This window comes from Pleuronectes platessa, chromosome 11 (genome assembly GCF_947347685.1).
Source record: "Pleuronectes platessa chromosome 11, fPlePla1.1, whole genome shotgun sequence".
In the NCBI taxonomy this organism is placed as follows: domain Eukaryota; kingdom Metazoa; phylum Chordata; class Actinopteri; order Pleuronectiformes; family Pleuronectidae; genus Pleuronectes; species Pleuronectes platessa.
Genome location: NC_070636.1, coordinates 22,898,200 through 22,915,488, shown reverse-complemented (window position 1 = coordinate 22,915,488; position 17,289 = coordinate 22,898,200). Strand labels below are relative to the sequence as shown.

The following is a 17,289-nucleotide window of genomic DNA, read 5'->3' as shown; positions in this document are numbered from 1 at the left end:
ATGTACCCGGTGTTGCATTCCGGGCACAAGCGGATGTTGGAGGTTCCGTGCTGCTTCATGGCTGAAGAAAATAGGGAGACGAGCGGCCGGTCTCACCCCAATATATACAAGGTGAGACCCACTAGCAATAGCCTTAAAGGGCGAAGCCTATACGATATAGAACCAAGCAGACTGCTCGTAAATCCACCGGAGGCAAAGCCCCCAGGAAGCAGCTGGCCACCAAGGCTGCGCGTAAGAGCGCCCCGGCCACCGGCGGCGTCAAGAAGCCTCACCGTTACAGGCCCGGTACCGTGGCTCTGAGAGAGATCCGTCGCTACCAGAAATCTACTGAGCTGCTGATCCGCAAGCTGCCCTTCCAGCGCCTGGTGAGAGAAATCGCTCAGGATTTCAAGACCGACCTGCGCTTCCAGAGCTCCGCTGTCATGGCTCTGCAGGAGGCCAGCGAGGCTTACCTGGTCGGCCTCTTTGAGGACACCAACCTGTGCGCCATCCACGCCAAGAGGGTTACCATCATGCCCAAGGACATCCAGCTGGCCCGCCGTATCCGCGGAGAGAGAGCTTAAACCACTCCTGCTCCACTGACCATAACAACGGCTCTTTTAAGAGCCACTTCACTGCACTCAAAACAAAACTCCTCCGCTGCCCCGCTTGTTATAGACCGTTGATGCATATAACACAGTGAATAATTGACTGCAGAGTTCAAAGTAAATATCAATACAATTGAAGTATAATAAATTACATTACTTTCTGTAAAGTAACCAAAGTATATTACAAATCTTTCTATAGATTTAAACATGTATCCTTTTTAGGTTTACAACATTAACTGAACAGCAACACGTTTTTAGTATTTCATAATACTACATAAGAAAGAGGTTACAATAAAATATTATACATTTACATTAATAATATACATTAGTAGCTCTGCAAAGAATACACATAGGAAAGTATGGAAGTTCGGACCATTTTACCGACTTGGTTCTTTGAATTTCGTTCAGTAAAATGAGAATCTTTTTTCGAGTCATTAGTTCATTTCAACGGGGGGGAACCTATTGACATACACCAAACACATAACACATACACATATTGACATACACCAAACACATAATACATACTCATATTGATACACCACATATATTCCTTAAACCATACTCATAGTCAACACTTTATATCACACATCCCAGCTCCCTGATTCAGTTCGCACAGAGACAGTGAGTAGACCTTGGCCCACAATCTCTCCCAGACAGCACACTAACGTAGCTGCACTGATACAGCAACATTATCACCTCTGGTAACCACGACAACGGAGTGCACGTACGACATCTTCATCACGCGACATTCCAAGAGGATATAATCTATGTGCGCACTCTGTTTAAGCGTCTTTCTTCCTGTGTAGCCTTCTGCATAGAACTAGAGACCCATGCATGTCCAATTGCTGGACACCGCGTTTTCCTGACCTGTGACCTCTGAATAAACTTGCTTAATTTCAACTTGAGAACGACGACTCCTCTCCCTTGATTTCCACCCGCAACAAACCCCTGCATTAAAATTATGTATCATGACAGTTTGGATGATTTGAAATGTTCAATTATTATCACACTAGCATTTAATTATCACAGCAAACAATTACGCTGCATTGAACTGTAAGTAAAGTACATGGTTGAAATAAGGAAACCTGTAATTATTACTTGTGAACGAATATCATTCAAGTCTTACTAAACCTTGTCACGCGAAAGTGAACGAGGTAAACAAATCCTTTCTGTTTCCTCTTCTGAGCCTCTGCAGGTCACGTGGAAAATTATCCAAAAACTTGTACCCGGCAGATGAACGAATGGTTCACCTCCCGACCGTGTCTTCAGATCAATGTTTCGTTCTTCTGCCAACAGAGTCTTTGAATCAATGATTTGTTCATCTGCCGGATACGAGTCTTTGGATCCTTTTTCACGTGACCTGCATCAGCCTAGGCAACAGTCCCGATGCGCGGCCAGGAGAAAATTAACGAATCCCCTTTGAGAGGACTCGTTACTCCAGAGCCCTTGTAAGGATTTGTTCAAAATGAACGAATCGCTCACCATCGACACATCACTAATATTGCTACTTTCACTTCACCTGTTAATTGGAACCATGGTCAGAGCTGCAATGAAATAAAATGTTTATTTTAAAAATGAGATGACCTAGAATTTTCGGAGAAACCGATCTACTCGCTGCAAACATTTATTAGACAGCATAAGTTATTTACAAATTTGTCTTTGGTAAAACATGTCCCCCAGGGATTGGAGTTCTCATACAAAAGTGGAATATTTGCAGCCTTGAACATAATTGTAACAGTTGCAGTACAGTCATTCATCAACAGGACATTTATACCCCACACTGTCACTGTAATTGTGCTTGTATTGATGCATCTTACAAACAGTCACACATTGATTTCCAAGGCAACCATATCAATGTCCTTTTCCCACTCATTTCTCTCCTAAAATGAGTTCAAAGCACCACAGCTCCAACAAAACCCGTTTCCAAGCTGCTTCACATGTTTGTTCAGAGAAACCGAGTAAAATCCAGCACCTGCTGATGATCCCTTCGTAATAAAGTCAAGTGATTGTGCAGGCAGCAGACACACCGCTGATGGCCGAGGCTCCTGGTGAAGTTGAGCCAGACTTCCTATCAGAGCTGTGAACGTGTCATGCTGAGGAAGCTGGAGAGTCATTCTATAATTAGGACTTCATTTCACATCCATGTTGAAAAAGTCCATTTCACTAAATATTCACTTCAAGCAATGATCCAATTAATATTTTGGCACATTTCTCTCATTTAAAACCAAAAGTCAACAGGTTGTGTCATTTATTTTGCAGAATATGTTTAGGCTTTAGTGGAATTTGCATTGTCTCTGCTGTCTGATTTAGTAAATACCAACTTTGGCTCTTCACATTAACACTAGGATACATGTTTATGCATATTATTTTAGTCATTATTTGTATAAAGTAATCATTAAAACGTGTCAAATGGGGGCGCTAGTGAGCAAGAAATGGAGTGAGACGCTAATTTCAGTGCTCCTGAATAGAAGCTACAATATTTTCATCAAAAAAACAGCTACAAACTTCAGCCACAAAGCTCACCGAGGACAACACAAAGGGGCCATAACCAGACTCATGCAAGATACGCCGCTTTGAATGGCGGAAAAGCTTCAAAAATACAAATATAAATCCGACGCTAGCTCATCGCAGCCTACAATAATCACGAGACAAAGACCACCAGTTGATCCGGACCAACCTTCCGCCACCCGAAGTGAAAGCCCAGGTATGACCACTGAAAGAATGAAAGCGGATATCTTATCTTCCCTAAAGGGAGAGATTTCCAAAATCATAAGAGAGGAAATTAAAAGTGCGTTAGCAGAAGATTTCCATGCCCTGAAGTCCGAGTTAAAAGCGGTGCGGTCCGAAATTGCTAGCAGCACGACCACCATCCAGGCAGAAGTTGACCACATGAAAACCGAAATAAAAGACATTAAGGGCGGCTTATCAACATGGTCCGACGAGGTGGCGACACAACAAGCTACGGTAACCCGCCTCCAAAGACAGGTGACAACTCTAACAGACCGATGCGAGGACATGGAGGGGAGAATGAGACGCTGCAACATCCGTATAGCCGGCATTCAAGAGCAACCGGACTCCAGCTCCACCAAAACAGTAGCTAAAGTTATCAGAGAAGTCCTGCAGATGGACCGGGATATAAAGATTGACCGATCGCACCGCACATTCGCCACCAGGAAACCGGGAGACCGGGAGAAACCACGAGTGATCATCGCTAAACTACACAATGACGGGGATGCTGTAGAGATCCCGAGGAGAGCCCGAGACAGAGCGCCGTTGGAGTACAACGGGAACCGGATCGCTATCTTTCCAGACTACACACCCAGCGTCGCCAAAGCCAGAGCAGCATTCACAGACATACGGAAGGCCCTACGGGGAAGGAAGGGAGTTCGCTACGGTCTACTGTATCCAGCCAGGCTCCGGATTTCACACAACAACCAAGTGAACGACGAGGAGTTTCTGGACTCCAGCAGAGCCATGGAGTATGTCCAGAAGAAAGTTATTCCATCTACTGAGAGTGCTGACTAAATATACCCCCACCAACACTGTTAATTACAGTAAAGACTGCCCAGTGAGTTTTGCACATTTTGAAACATGTCTATTTTGTATTTAAATATATATTTTTTCTAATATTACTCAAAGCCCATTTGAAAACACAATTCCTTATAGTCTATAGTGTGCCTATTATTTCTATTAATATTATTTGTATCATTCCACTTTACTTTCTCACAGTCAGCTACCATAAGAGGGTTTTTTTTTTTTTTATTAGCTCTGCACGCAACTCAGGTACTATTTTACCGTAAAGAGCTGTTTGATTTTGCAGACCTATATCAGGTACTGCAGGGGCCTGAATGGCCATTACTCGACACTGTCCCCTTTCTGTGTCTACTTTACTTTATCTTTATTCTTTCTTTCTTTATTCCTTATCTTAGCACACCTTAAGCATAGTTGACTTTATCTCAACTGTGCACCGTTGCTGCTTGCCCTAAGTGGCTAGGGACTAGGTCCCATCGAAACTGTTGTTGATGTTAGTGAACAGCAGTCAAAACTGTTTTGCTCCCCTTGTTCTGATCCCACTGTTCTCATGGGATCCTATGTTGGATATAAGTGCACCAAGGTCATTATCTAATTTTCTTAAATATCCTTGTTTAACCCACCCCTGTTGTTTTCATTATGTAGTCCAAGTCCTCACACTCCACATAACAGGATACATAGCCCAGGTGCTCACTGCTTACTTCCGCTTCCCATTTCCCTGCACAAACTCTCAAAATATCCAAATTACACATAATACGTAATGGACCCGCTAAAAGTGATAAGTTATAATGTCAAAGGTCTCCATAGCCCTGTTAAGAGAAGGAAAATTCTACATCAGATGAAACAAGCCAACTGTCACATTGCATTCCTACAGGAAACCCATTTATCTGATGCGGAACATGAAAAGCTGAAAAGATCCTGGGCAGATAAAGTATATTACTCTTCGCACCGATCAGGGAGAAAAAAGGGAGTATCCATACTGCTACACAGACAAATTAATTTCACACAAACACTGGTACATAAAGACACAGAGGGGAGATATATTATAGTTAATGGTTTAATTTATGGCATAGAAGTATCCCTCATAAATGTATATGCACCTAATGAAGACGAGCCCAGCTTTATCAGGACATTGTTCAATAAGATTTTAAAATATAGTTCAGGACTGCTACTGATGGGAGGAGAGCTGAATTGCGTAATGTCACAAACAATCGACCGACAACCTGCCTCTAAAGCTCCACTCTCCAGAATGAGCAGAATGCTCAAATACCAATCTCTTGAAGCAGGCCTAGTAGATGTATGGAGAAGCAGGTTTCCGAGAAACAGGGATTTCACCTTCTATTCAAGCAGACATTTATCCTACTCAAGGATTGATTACTTCTTTACCACTAAAGCAGAGCTACATAGGATAGTAGACATTGAGATTCTTCCAATAACTATATCTGATCACGCACCTGTGGCATTAAAATGGGACATAGGCAAAATACCAACATCTAAACAATGGAGACTTAATGCATATCTCCATAATGATAAAGAATTCACCTCCTTTGTCACAGCAGAACTCAAGGAATACTTGGATAAAAATATCTCGGCTGAAACGAATCCTCTTATATTGTGGGACTGTGCCAAAGCATACATCAGAGGCCGTATTATTTCATTTACATGTGCTAGGAGAAGAGGTAAGGAGGCTAAACAGAGAGAATTGGAAGATAAAATAAAAGATTTGGAGAATAAACATAAACAATCAACATCGAGCAGTCTCTTAAAGGAGTTAAACGCAACCCGTAGAGAACTCAACACCCTACTATCAGATCAAATTGAGCGAAGTTTAAGATTCACAAATCAAAGATACTATGAACACGGCAACAAGGCAAGCAGATTATTAGCATTTAGATTAAGAAAACAGCAATCATCTAATACAGTACAGAAAATAAAATCAAAAGAAACGTTTGTTACAAAACCAGATAAAATAGCAGAATCCTTTGCTGAGTTCTATGAATCTTTATACAAAAATACAGATACCTGCTCTGCTGATGCAAAACTTACAGAGTTCTTAAACCCTATAAAATTAACTGTACTTACAGAACCAGCAGCCAAGGAATTAGATGAGCCTATTGAGGGATGGGAGATCAAGCAAGTGATCTCAACGCTCAAAAATAATAAAAGCCCAGGGCCAGATGGATATATTAATGAATTTTATAAATCCTTTAAGGATATTTTATCACCACTGTTGCTAAAAGCATACCACCATGCATTAGACTCTAAAACTATGGCACCATCTTGGAAAGAGGCCACTATAGTGGTAATTCATAAAGAAGGCAAGGACCCCACAGAGTGCCAATCCTAAAGACCGATATCGCTGCTGAATGGGGACCTGCGCATCCTAACTGCAATCCTAGCAAGAAGAGTCAATCATATAATCACTGAAATTATCCACCCAGATCAGACGGGATTCATCACTGGAAGATACTATGGCGATAACTTAAGACGCTTATTAAACATTATATCCAATCAAAAAGAAGAGCAATCAGAATCAATGATTTTGTCCCTAGATGCTCAAAAAGCATTTGATAGAGTATCATGGCAATATTTATTCCAAACACTAAAACGATTAAAATTTGGCCACAACTTTCTAAATTGGATACATACATTATATTCATCACCACAGGCAGCTGTTAAAGTTAATGGATATAGATCACAAAGATTCACACTTGAACGCGGCTGCAGACAAGGCTTCCCTTCATCACCCCTGCTGTTTGCAATTAGTATCGAACCCCTGGCCCAGCTCATCCGAGATGATAACAACATAAAAGGAACTGTAATACAAAAAGAAGAGCATAAAATATCCCTTTACGCTGATGATGTATTATTATATCTGACGCAACCTGCATCAACTATACCACATCTAAAGGAGCTCATCTCACAGTATGGATACTACTCAGGATACAAGGTAAATGTGGAAAAAACAGAGGCTATGGATATCAATGGTAACATCTCAAGAACTGTAAAACTCCAAAGTGGATTTAAGTGGCCAAAAGCAGGTATAAAATACCTTGGCATACACATCCCCCCGTCCTTACAGAATTTGTACGAGGCCAATTATAGTAAAATAATTCGATGCATTAATAGTGACCTGGAACGATGGTCTGCGCTCCCTTTATCCCTGCTCGGTCGTGTTGAAAGTATTCGTATGAATGTTCTGCCCAGAATTCTCTACTTATTTCAGATGTTACCTATAGAAATTCCAAAATCGGTATTTGATAACCTAGATAAAATCATTTCCAAATTTATCTGGCAAAAAAAGCGCCCTAGAATTAGACTTAAAACCTTACAACTATCTAAGGTAAACGGAGGCCTTAAACTTCCAAACTTAAAATATTACTTCTGGGCAGCACAAATGAAACCCTTGATAGCGTGGATTCAGAATAGCACGTACACTCGCTGGCTTAATATTGAGAAAAACCTATGCCCAGAGCCCTCTCAAAACTTGCCATTCTTAGATACACCAATAAAAGAACTAGCAGAGTGGACTAAGATCACTCTTAAAATCTGGAACAAAATACAGACTTTTTTTGGGCTTCCAAAGTTAATTTCATCATTAACAAGTATTGGATCTATGAAGACCTTCACACCTAACAATCTAGACACAGGCTTTAGAAAGTGGTCAGATACGGGATTGGTCTACCTGCATCAACTATTTAATGAGGACAACCTCAAAACATTTGAGCAGCTGTAAAGGGATTTTGATCTCCCCAAAACAGATTTCTTCAGATATCTGCAATTGAGAACTTTTCTAACATCACACAAAGAGTGGGGAAAGCTTTTAAAACGTACCCCTCTAGAGGAGTTTTTAATAGAAATACAGATGGGGAGCGAAGATAAGAAAACAATAAGTAAACTCTATAACATATTTCTATCTATGGATCTACATAATTCCCTGCAGATAAAGCAGAAATGGGAGGCGGAAATGAACATGGTCATAGCACAGAATACCTGGGAGGGGATGTGCACAGAGGCACACCTAGCTACAAATTCAAACACCTGGAGGGAATTTAAATGGAAAATAATTACCAGATTCTTCAGAACACCAGAAATATTAGCTAAGATGGGCCCGACAAATTCCAACTTGTGCTGGCGGAACTGTGGAACACGTTCTGCCATTCACACACACATATTCTGGCTCTGCCCTAAGTTAAACACATATTGGAGAGAAATCTTTGATGCCCTCAAAGAGATATTCCAACAGGACATCCCACAAGACCCCACAATAGCACTACTGGGAGCAATGCCTGAAGGCCTGAATGGGAGGGCCAAAGAATACCTGCTGAACATACTACTCACAGCAGCATTGAAATGTATAACCATCATATGGTTAAAACCAGGCCCACCCACATATAATATATGGATCCAAAAAGTATGGGACATCTACCAAATGGAGCAAATCACATATTCATTAAGGCTCCAAAAGTCTATCTTTACTAAACGATGGGGTCCTGTCTCTGCGTTTTTAATACAATGAGGCTTACTAATTAATATCGCTCTGGGCCTCCGGTTGTGCGGCTATTTGTCAACTTTGCCTACTTATGTACATCATAAACCATCCTCTCGGAAAAAGAATATATAGCACCTATCATACTAAATTCTGGAGTGGACAATAACTTTGATTTTATCCCTGGTTTTATTTTCATTTACTTGTTTACTTTTTTCTTTCCTTGATTAATTTAATATATTATGTTTGTAATCAATCATCTATTCTTATGCCCCCGAGTGAGCACTGTTTGATGTTTGTTGTTTTTTCTATGCATTGTACGCTATACTTGAATACCATGTATAACAGTATTGTATACAGTTGACAAATGGACAAAGAAAGTAACTGTCTGGATATGCATATTGTTTTGTTGAAAAACAAATAAAAAATAAGTAAAAAAAAAAAAAAAAGTGTCAAATGTTTTTGAAAACTATTTTTCTCATGAGTGTTAGATCTCAGTCAACCTGTCCATATGTTACCAAAACCATATTCATATTACAAATGAAGGCTTTAGTGTCAGCCAACACACTGTGTATCCAGAATGTAAACACATGTGCAGTATGTTAATGTGTTTGTGTAGATTGCTGTGGGTAAATAGCAGCATGTAAACATGTTATTTGAACCATTCAAAAATACTTTATTTATGTAGTACTTCATGAAAAAAAAAACACACGAAATTTACACTTAAGTTACGATTCTCCATTATAGTTTATTTAAAATTATAATTAATACTATTTGAGGAAAACAGGAGGGCTAAGGGAAAAATTATATTGGTTTGACCACTGTTTTACACTCAAGGTTGCCCAATATTCACAGAGTAGTAAGCACACACAGTATATTTGTCAAGATTGATAATACTGATAATTGATAATACTGCTTTAAAAAAAGGATTCCTCTGACCTTGAAGTCACAGTCATGTGTCAGCAACAACACAAATGTTAACCTCAGGAGATTAGCTCCATGGTTTAATTATCAAAAACCTTTTTTTAAACTGATATCATAGCAGCTGGAGAGGATGTGGCAGATCACTGATTTGAGAGAGGACAACACGTCCTGCAGTAGAAAACTGCTATTGGATTTAAAAGCAATTATTTTCAATTGTAGAGGTTATGCAGGATTTATTCAACAGGAATTTCCTCTTCAATTTAATTCAACAAGGTTACACTAATAGTTAAGAGTGGCTGTTTACATATTGATGGATATCTCGTTAGAGTCAGGACAGTTTGTCTCCATAGAGAAAGTGTGTGGCTCTCAAAAAAGCCGTTCGTTTGATTTCTCCGCAAAGTTGTTTACTTGGAGCTGGTGTACTTGGTCACGGCCTTGGTGCCCTCAGACACGGCGTGTTTAGCCAGCTCCCCGGGCAGCAGCAGGCGGACGGCGGTCTGAATCTCCCTGGAGGTGATGGTGGAGCGCTTGTTGTAATGAGCCAGACGAGAGGCCTCACCGGCGATGCGCTCGAAGATGTCGCTCACGAAGGAGTTCATGATGCCCATGGCCTTGGAGGAGATCCCAGTGTCGGGGTGGACCTGCTTCAGCACCTTGTACACGTAGATGGCGTAGCTCTCCTTCCTGGACTTTCTCCTCTTCTTTCCGCCCTTACCGGGGGCCTTCGCCACCGCTTTCTTGGAGCCCTTCTTGGGCGCTGGCTTCCCTACTTCAGGCATTGTCACGTTGTCATTGTTCAGGCAATGTGCCGTTCCCTCTCTGTCATTGGCTGAATGTGGAGTGCCAGTGTAACAGCACGGGGGCGTGTCTCCATGTTCATGAGTCCTTTATTCTGCTGCTGACAGAGGTGGAACTGTTGAGCTCAACTGCAACATTTGGGGGGTTAAGAAATGCAAGATGTCCCTGAAACTTTGTATTATTTATGTTAGCATCACATAAGTATCATTTAAAACAATCTGAACCAAAGCAACCTGATAAATACACAGCTCTAAATGATAAGGGAACACTTAATGGTCACAGTAAACCACCTAGTCAATTTGACTTCAGGTTCATCAAGCTGTCCATTTAGGAAGCCCAAGTGATTGTGAATGAATTTCACCGGTTTTGGTGCAAATGAAAGTGACAACAAGTGCAATAAAGAGGCAAAAGCAAGACAACAACACAAAGGGAACAGTTTTTTTATGTGCTGGCCATTGACCTTCGCTCTCTCCTCATCCTTCCTGACTGAATCTTCTCAAGTTTCATGCTCTGCTAGTGTCCTTGTCACTACCTGTAGCATTAGGCGGTCCCTGAAGTCCTATCAGGTAGCAGAGATAATCTAGCTCTTCCAGGATAGAACAGCCAAACGTGCAGGAGCAAGAAGGTTTGTTGTGTGCCATAGAAGAGCATCAACCCATCAGCAGAACCGGTATCGGCTCCTAGTTGCGTGGAACATATACAGGTGTAACTGGCCAATAGGGAACTGCCCTCCCAAAGAAAAGAAGGGAACAAGATGATTGTGATAAATTTGGCACATTTTTATTATAATCGTCCTGCCTGCTGCCTCTGAATAGAATAGTCCATTTAGCTGCAGCGTCAAGACCTGTTTAATAGAGTACAGGGAGAGTTCAGCCGGTTAAAAGTCGGCCACATCACTCAGATAGAGTTTCATAACACGTTGTCTTTCAAAGTGCAGGCACTGCAATCCCAGACAGCACACACACGCACACAGGCCCTGGGGCCCCACTCACTCGCTCAGAGCAACACAGTGATATGTGAGGAGCGTTACCATGAACAATCTGGTAAGTGACTTTGTTGACGAACAGTGGACCCAGGTATAATACAAAGTTTCTCTCTGGTAACATCTGGTTACACAACCAATCAAGTGCTGTGTTTTATTTTTAGTGTGTATTGCAATAGTGTGTCCATTAACCAGTGAGTGAGTCCATAGGTCAGTCAGTCAGGGTCCAGAAGGCTTCAGTGTAAGGCCGTTGCCAAACTCCCGCAGTACGAGGGAAAGTCAGTGTCTAACGCACGCTGTGGTGTGCACGTAAAGAACTCGTGTGTTCTTCATGGCAGCAAATGTAGTTGCTCGTTGTGAATTTAGATATGCACTAAGTGTCTGTGTGTCTGTGTGTATATATATATAAATGTATGGGTGCGGATGTGTGAGTGTATTCATGTTAATGTCTGTTTGTAAATCTATTTGAATCAAAATAGTAGTCAGATAATTTTAGTAACATGATGATTTTATTGAGCTTGACCAACATTTGTTTTTCTGGTTGTCTTACCACTCTCCACGTGCTTGAGTGAAAGATGGAATGAATAATGTAAATTCCTCAATTTGTGGTCAGATTATTGTTTATTTTAAAGTTATGTAGATACAGGGGGTTACTCGTTTTTCACCCGTGTGTTTCTACACAGACTTGAAGCGTAAAGCGGCTGCACCTCAACATCCATTCAAATCAACAAACTGGTCAGGTGCAGCACCTAATCACACAGCTCTGTCCCTGGTCCTGAAAAAAGATTTAAACAATTTTTAAATTAAACTTAGTGTTCTGATCAAGTTTGTGCAGCTCCATTGGTCATTTTCAAAACTCAGAACAGATAAGAAGCTGCAATAAAACGGGAGAAGCTGAGCTACTGGAAAACAAAGCTTCTGACAGGACATGCAAGAGAGTTCAACTGGTAGTGGACGTTGTTTCAGTTCACATATCTAGAGAGCAGCTCCGTCTGATGTTACTACAGTATATATATATATATATATATATATAAATACACACACACACACACGTGTATATATAAATAACAGTATAAATATAAACAAACGGCTTTCAAGTGTAACTTAAATTTAGAAATTAAAGAGGAAACTACGATTTATAATTGCATTATTTGATGTTTTGATATGAAATAACTTCAAAATCTTGACATTGTAAGACATCTACTCGGAGAACGACTTATTGTTGTTGAGCAGAGGATGTGAGCTCTCATTGACGAAGTGTGTGGCTCTTAAAAGAGCCGTTGTGTTGTTGAGCTGTTGGAAAGTAAGTTTATCCGCCGAAGCCGTACAGAGTGCGGCCCTGTCTCTTCAGAGCATACACCACGTCCATGGCGGTGACGGTCTTCCTCTTGGCGTGCTCGGTGTAGGTGACAGCATCGCGGATCACGTTCTCAAGGAAAACCTTCAACACGCCGCGGGTCTCCTCGTAGATCAGACCGGAGATACGCTTCACTCCGCCACGGCGAGCCAGGCGGCGGATGGCGGGCTTGGTAATTCCCTGGATGTTATCACGGAGAACTTTACGGTGACGCTTTGCGCCTCCTTTACCGAGCCCTTTTCCTCCCTTTCCTCGTCCAGACATCTTTCTTCAGTAAGATGAGATCTAGTCAATACCCTGCTCCGCGGAACCACAGCTACTCATAGCCTGACTGAGGACCTGGTAGAAGACAGAGGCAGGCGTCTTCTTCCTCTGTGGATTCTCATGGCCGCTGATAATTAAGTCTATGGTGCGCTAGCGCCTCCACAGGTTTGGATGTAGGACGGTAGCTATTAAAGTCTGACACTTTATCAGTTTTGTGTGGCAGTAGGACTGTAGCACGTTTCCATCAAGTAGGAATAGTGCCTGTGAAAAAGGCTTGGTTAGAAATAAGAGTATCATTTGGACTGATTGTGGAAGTACTTAGTCAATGTATGGATATTGAGCCACCTTGAATGAAAAACAGTGCTCACACAAAGACTCAGCTCACGATTTCTCCCTTAGCCCTCCTGTTATCCTCACATTTAAATTGTTTATCCTTTGAGTCCTTTTGACCCCAGCAATTAAAACCCTCCATAACATTATTAGAATAAAAATTGTAACCTAAGTGACCAGGTATGTATCCAAGTATGGTTTGTTTATTTTTTGACTACTTAAATAGCTTTTTATCTTAAACACAATCCCCAACCAAACGTGTGAGTGCAGTGTCAAGCAGTGTAAGAACTTGATGCGTGTCTGGAACTGTTTGTGACAGTGTTATGGACATGAACATGTATTAGAAGTCCGGGCTGACACTGTGACTATGTTCACCTTTCATTTGGCATCATTGGATACTGACCAGTTTTAAAAGAACCTCATGTATGCTTGAAAGTGTTGTTGATTACAACCTGACATTCGGCTGGATTCTGTTTTACTATATTCATCTGGTTTCATTTGCAGATATGGACATTGTATGAAATGGTCATGGTTTTTGTGGGGGCATCCTTAACATTGTATTTTGATCCCCCGCCACCCGTAGCTGTCAGTCAACAACGGCGGGGAGCTTGTCAACGTGTTTGTTTATCCCGAATATGAGAAGAGCCGGTCTGGTCTAATTTCAACAAGTATTTATTAAGATGCCGCCTTGTGAGTCTTCAGTAAGCATGCGCCATCTCCAGACAAAACAACGCCTTGCCTATTTGCCCTCCTGAAGCTGAGGCAGCTGCATGTGGAAGCTAAGAGATGTATGCTTTAATATAAAAAGTTAAGTATGAGAACAAGTTAAAGTACATCGTAATGAATGTCGCAGATTCAAAGTTCCCAAAACGGGCCTTATCAGACCGCCGCACGTTTGAACAGCGATGCGACGCACACTCATTTTAACCAGCTTCCAGATTAAAACCAAGCAGCAAAGGTTACTAAAAGTCACTATGTGAGGGCTACACATTTCCCACATATTCTTCCCAAACTGCCCCTGTCTAACAAACTGCATTTTGTTTAAAGTTGACTTTCATTGCCAGCTTCACAGACACGCACACATGGATAATATAGATTTCAGTCTTACAGAGGAGGTGGACTAGTGGCAGAATCTTGGACTTTGGGCAGAAAAGGTCTCTGGTTCGTCTCTGGCTCGACTCCACGGAGAAACAACAAAAGAAACAAATCTGTTCAAAAATCCAAGAGGATTATCCCTACCCTTGTCTAGTGCCCCTGAGCAAGGCACCTTACTCCCTCAACATCTGCTCCCCGGGCGCCGTATATGGTCGCTCACTGCTCTGTGTGTCCTGCACCAGATGGGTTAAAAGCAGAGGTTAAATTTCCCTACCTGCATGAGTGTGCCTGTGCATGTCTGTGCCTGTGTTTGGGACTAATAAATGCGTCTTAACAAACTCAACAAACCTTTGGGCAGAGGGACCATCTCTCAAATGTGTCTTTGCTTTCGTACCTTTGATTCATGAGTTAAAAACTATGAGATCAACAACAACACTGTTATTTTTGTTATGCTGGGGGGGGTGTTCTTTTTAAATCATTGTTAGCATTTAGAGTATTGTGTGTTATAGTGTTTTTATATAAAGTAATATGTAAATAAAGTCTGTTTGAATGGTTAAAATGACATGTTTACATGCTACAATTTACACAAACACTTTCACATACTGCACACGTGTTGAGATAAACACAGTATTTGTTGACACTAAGGCCTTATTGTGTAATATGAATGTGTTATTGGCCATACACATCTGAGAAGAATTGATCTATTGATCAATAGGTAACATATTGACAGGTTAACAGAGATTTCTCACCCATCGTTTTTCAGAAACGTTTGTCATGTTTAAATGATCCTTTTACAAAAATAATAATGATCATAATATACAGAAACATGTATCCCAGTGTTAATATGATGAGCAAAAGTTGGTATTTACCAAGTAGAGAAATTCTCAAATTCAATTACAGCTTAAGCATTTTCTGGAAAATAAATGATGTAACCTGTTGACTTTTGTTATTAAATGAGAGAAATGTGCCACCATATTAATTTAATCATTGCTTGAAGTGAACATGGATATGAACTGTATCGCTACTGACTCTCCAGCATTCTCAGCATGAAACGTTCACGGCTCTGATAGGAAGTCTGGCTCAACTTCACCAGGAGCCTCGGCCATCAGCGGTGTGTTTGCTGCCTGCACAATTACTTGATTTTATTAAAAAGAGATCATCAGCAGGTGCTTGTTTTCACTCGGTTTCTCCGAGCAAACATGTGGAGCAGCTAGGAAACGGGTTTTGGTGGAGCTGTGGTGCTTTTGAACTCATTTTAGGAGAGAAACTAGTGGGGAAAACCGCTGAGCAGTGCTGCTCACCGCGGTGAACGGGTCGTGTTTGTAGGCTCCACCGACCAAATGCAGAGAGCATCAGAGCTCTGCGTGACTTCAATATGAAGACAAATAAGTCCGCTACCCGCTTCCTCACTGTCAGCCCCCAGCTCCGCTCACCCACTGAGTTTTTACTCGTTTATCAGTGAAGAGAAAACACAAGTGTCTCGGCGTTCACACTAAACACGGGAGCCACGGCTCGACTGAGTCTCCACGGTTCTCATGTTGTGTTCAAGTGCCGCCTCCCGATCGGGACTCTCCATCAGTCCGGTAATTCACTCCGATACTCTGTCATTGATCTATACGCAAAGAGAAAGATGTCAGAAGCCGCTCCAGCTCCCGCTCCAGCCGCCGCCAAGGTCAAAGCGGCCAAGAAGAAGGTCGTGAAACCGAAGACCGCCGGCCTAAGTGTCAGTGAGCTCATTGTGAAGGCCGTGTCCGCGTCCAAGGAGCGCAGTGGCGCGTCAGTGTCCGCCCTCAAGAAGGCTCTGGCGGCCGGAGGCTACGATGTGGAGAAGAACAATTCCCGCGTCAACACCACCATCAAGAAGCTGGTGATCAGCGGGACCCTGGTCCAGACCAAGGGAGCCGGGGCCACCGGCTCGTTCAAGATGAGCAAGAAGGTGGAGACCAAGGTCCAGAAGCCGGTGAAGAAGGCCGCTCCCAAAGCGAAGAAGCCCGCCGCCAAGAAACCCGCAGTGGCTAAAAAGCCCAAGTCGGCGGCCGCCAAGAAGCCAGCAGCCGCTAAAAAGTCCCCGAAGAAGGTGACCAAACCAGCAGCGGCCAAGACGCCCACCAAGAGCCCCAAGAAGGTGGCGAAGAGCCCCAAGAAAGTGGCGAAGAGCACTAAGAAGGTGGTGAAAAAGGCCCCTGCTGCCAAGAAAGCCCCCGCGAAGAAGGTCGCCAAACCCAAAGCGAAGAAGACAGCAGCCAAGAAGAAGTGAGCTGTCCTCACTGTGAAACATGTCCATCCTGGTAAAAGGCTCTTTTAAGAGCCACACACGTCTTTCCAAAAAGAGCTGTTTCCTCATCAATCATCACCACTGCCAATACATATGTAGAGACAGAGTTCTTAACTAAAGGGACTCAAGTTTGATAGAAATATATTTAAGGTTTTTCGTTCAATGTTAAGATTTAGAAGTTAGTTAACATCAAATAATATATAAACATAGCTTTAGACTCTGTGTGAAGGAGAGGCAGACTACTACTGACGCACATATGAAAACCTGATTCATGTGAAATACGTCTTTAATCCAACATGTGACCGGACACACGGCACCTAACTTTTAAAAGCTCATGTTACAGATTAAGCAAAGGTACCAGAGTGATTGTTTATGACTACATTACTATCATATAATAGTTTGTAAGATGTGTAACCAATAGATATGTTTACTTCTCACCCTAGATTTGCATAATGACAAATGTAAAGAGGGTGAATGTTGCATTCAATTTATTCTACCCACAGTAGTTTCTATTTCATTAAGAAGATAGTATGTGTTCTATATCGTATAGGCTTCGCCCTTTAAGGCTATCGCTAGTGGGTTTATCCCTCGCGCGCATGCGCAGCACTGAAAACTTTAGTCCACGCCCACCAACGGTGGGCCCCGCCCCGGTCTCAC

At 42.1% G+C, this 17,289-nt stretch overlaps 4 protein-coding genes across 4 annotated transcripts; 2 read left to right on the top strand and 2 right to left on the bottom strand.

The window, feature by feature from the left end:
* Window positions 1-1,207, top strand: LOC128450366 (histone H3-like). The gene is made up of 2 exons (XM_053433777.1): window positions 1-42; window positions 147-1,207. Exons 1-2 carry the CDS (start codon window positions 1-3, stop codon window positions 561-563), a joined length of 459 nt encoding a protein of 152 aa, XP_053289752.1. The 3' UTR covers window positions 564-1,207.
* Window positions 1,208-9,358: 8,151 nt separating this feature from the next.
* LOC128451315 (histone H2B-like) lies at window positions 9,359-10,310 on the bottom strand. The gene has a single exon (XM_053435103.1). It carries the CDS (start codon window positions 10,308-10,310, stop codon window positions 9,936-9,938), a length of 375 nt encoding a protein of 124 aa, XP_053291078.1. The 3' UTR covers window positions 9,359-9,935.
* Window positions 10,311-12,327: 2,017 nt separating this feature from the next.
* Window positions 12,328-13,020, bottom strand: LOC128451325 (histone H4). Its single transcript, XM_053435114.1, has one exon. The coding sequence runs from the start codon at window positions 12,930-12,932 to the stop codon at window positions 12,621-12,623; it is 312 nt and encodes a 103-aa protein (XP_053291089.1). The 5' UTR covers window positions 12,933-13,020; the 3' UTR covers window positions 12,328-12,620.
* Window positions 13,021-15,952: 2,932 nt separating this feature from the next.
* On the top strand, window positions 15,953-17,145 carry LOC128451297 (histone H1-like). The gene has a single exon (XM_053435083.1). The coding sequence runs from the start codon at window positions 15,988-15,990 to the stop codon at window positions 16,612-16,614; it is 627 nt and encodes a 208-aa protein (XP_053291058.1). The 5' UTR covers window positions 15,953-15,987; the 3' UTR covers window positions 16,615-17,145.
* Window positions 17,146-17,289: the final 144 nt, after the last annotated feature.

What these genes read in the sequence shown, in the direction of transcription:
- LOC128450366 (XM_053433777.1), top strand. Translation starts at nt 1, where the DNA reads ATGTACCCGGTGTTGCATTCCGGGCACAAGCGGATGTTGGAG. An exon ending in GGCACAAGCGGATGTTGGAG is followed by an intron (nt 43 to 146) that starts GTTCCGTGCTGC and finishes TAAAGGGCGAAG; the next exon opens with CCTATACGATATAGAACCAA.
- LOC128451315 (XM_053435103.1), bottom strand. Translation starts at nt 10,310, where the DNA reads ATGCCTGAAGTAGGGAAGCCAGCGCCCAAGAAGGGCTCCAAGAAAGCG.
- LOC128451325 (XM_053435114.1), bottom strand. Translation starts at nt 12,932, where the DNA reads ATGTCTGGACGAGGAAAGGGAGGAAAAGGGCTCGGTAAAGGAGGCGCA.
- LOC128451297 (XM_053435083.1), top strand. Translation starts at nt 15,988, where the DNA reads ATGTCAGAAGCCGCTCCAGCTCCCGCTCCAGCCGCCGCCAAGGTCAAA.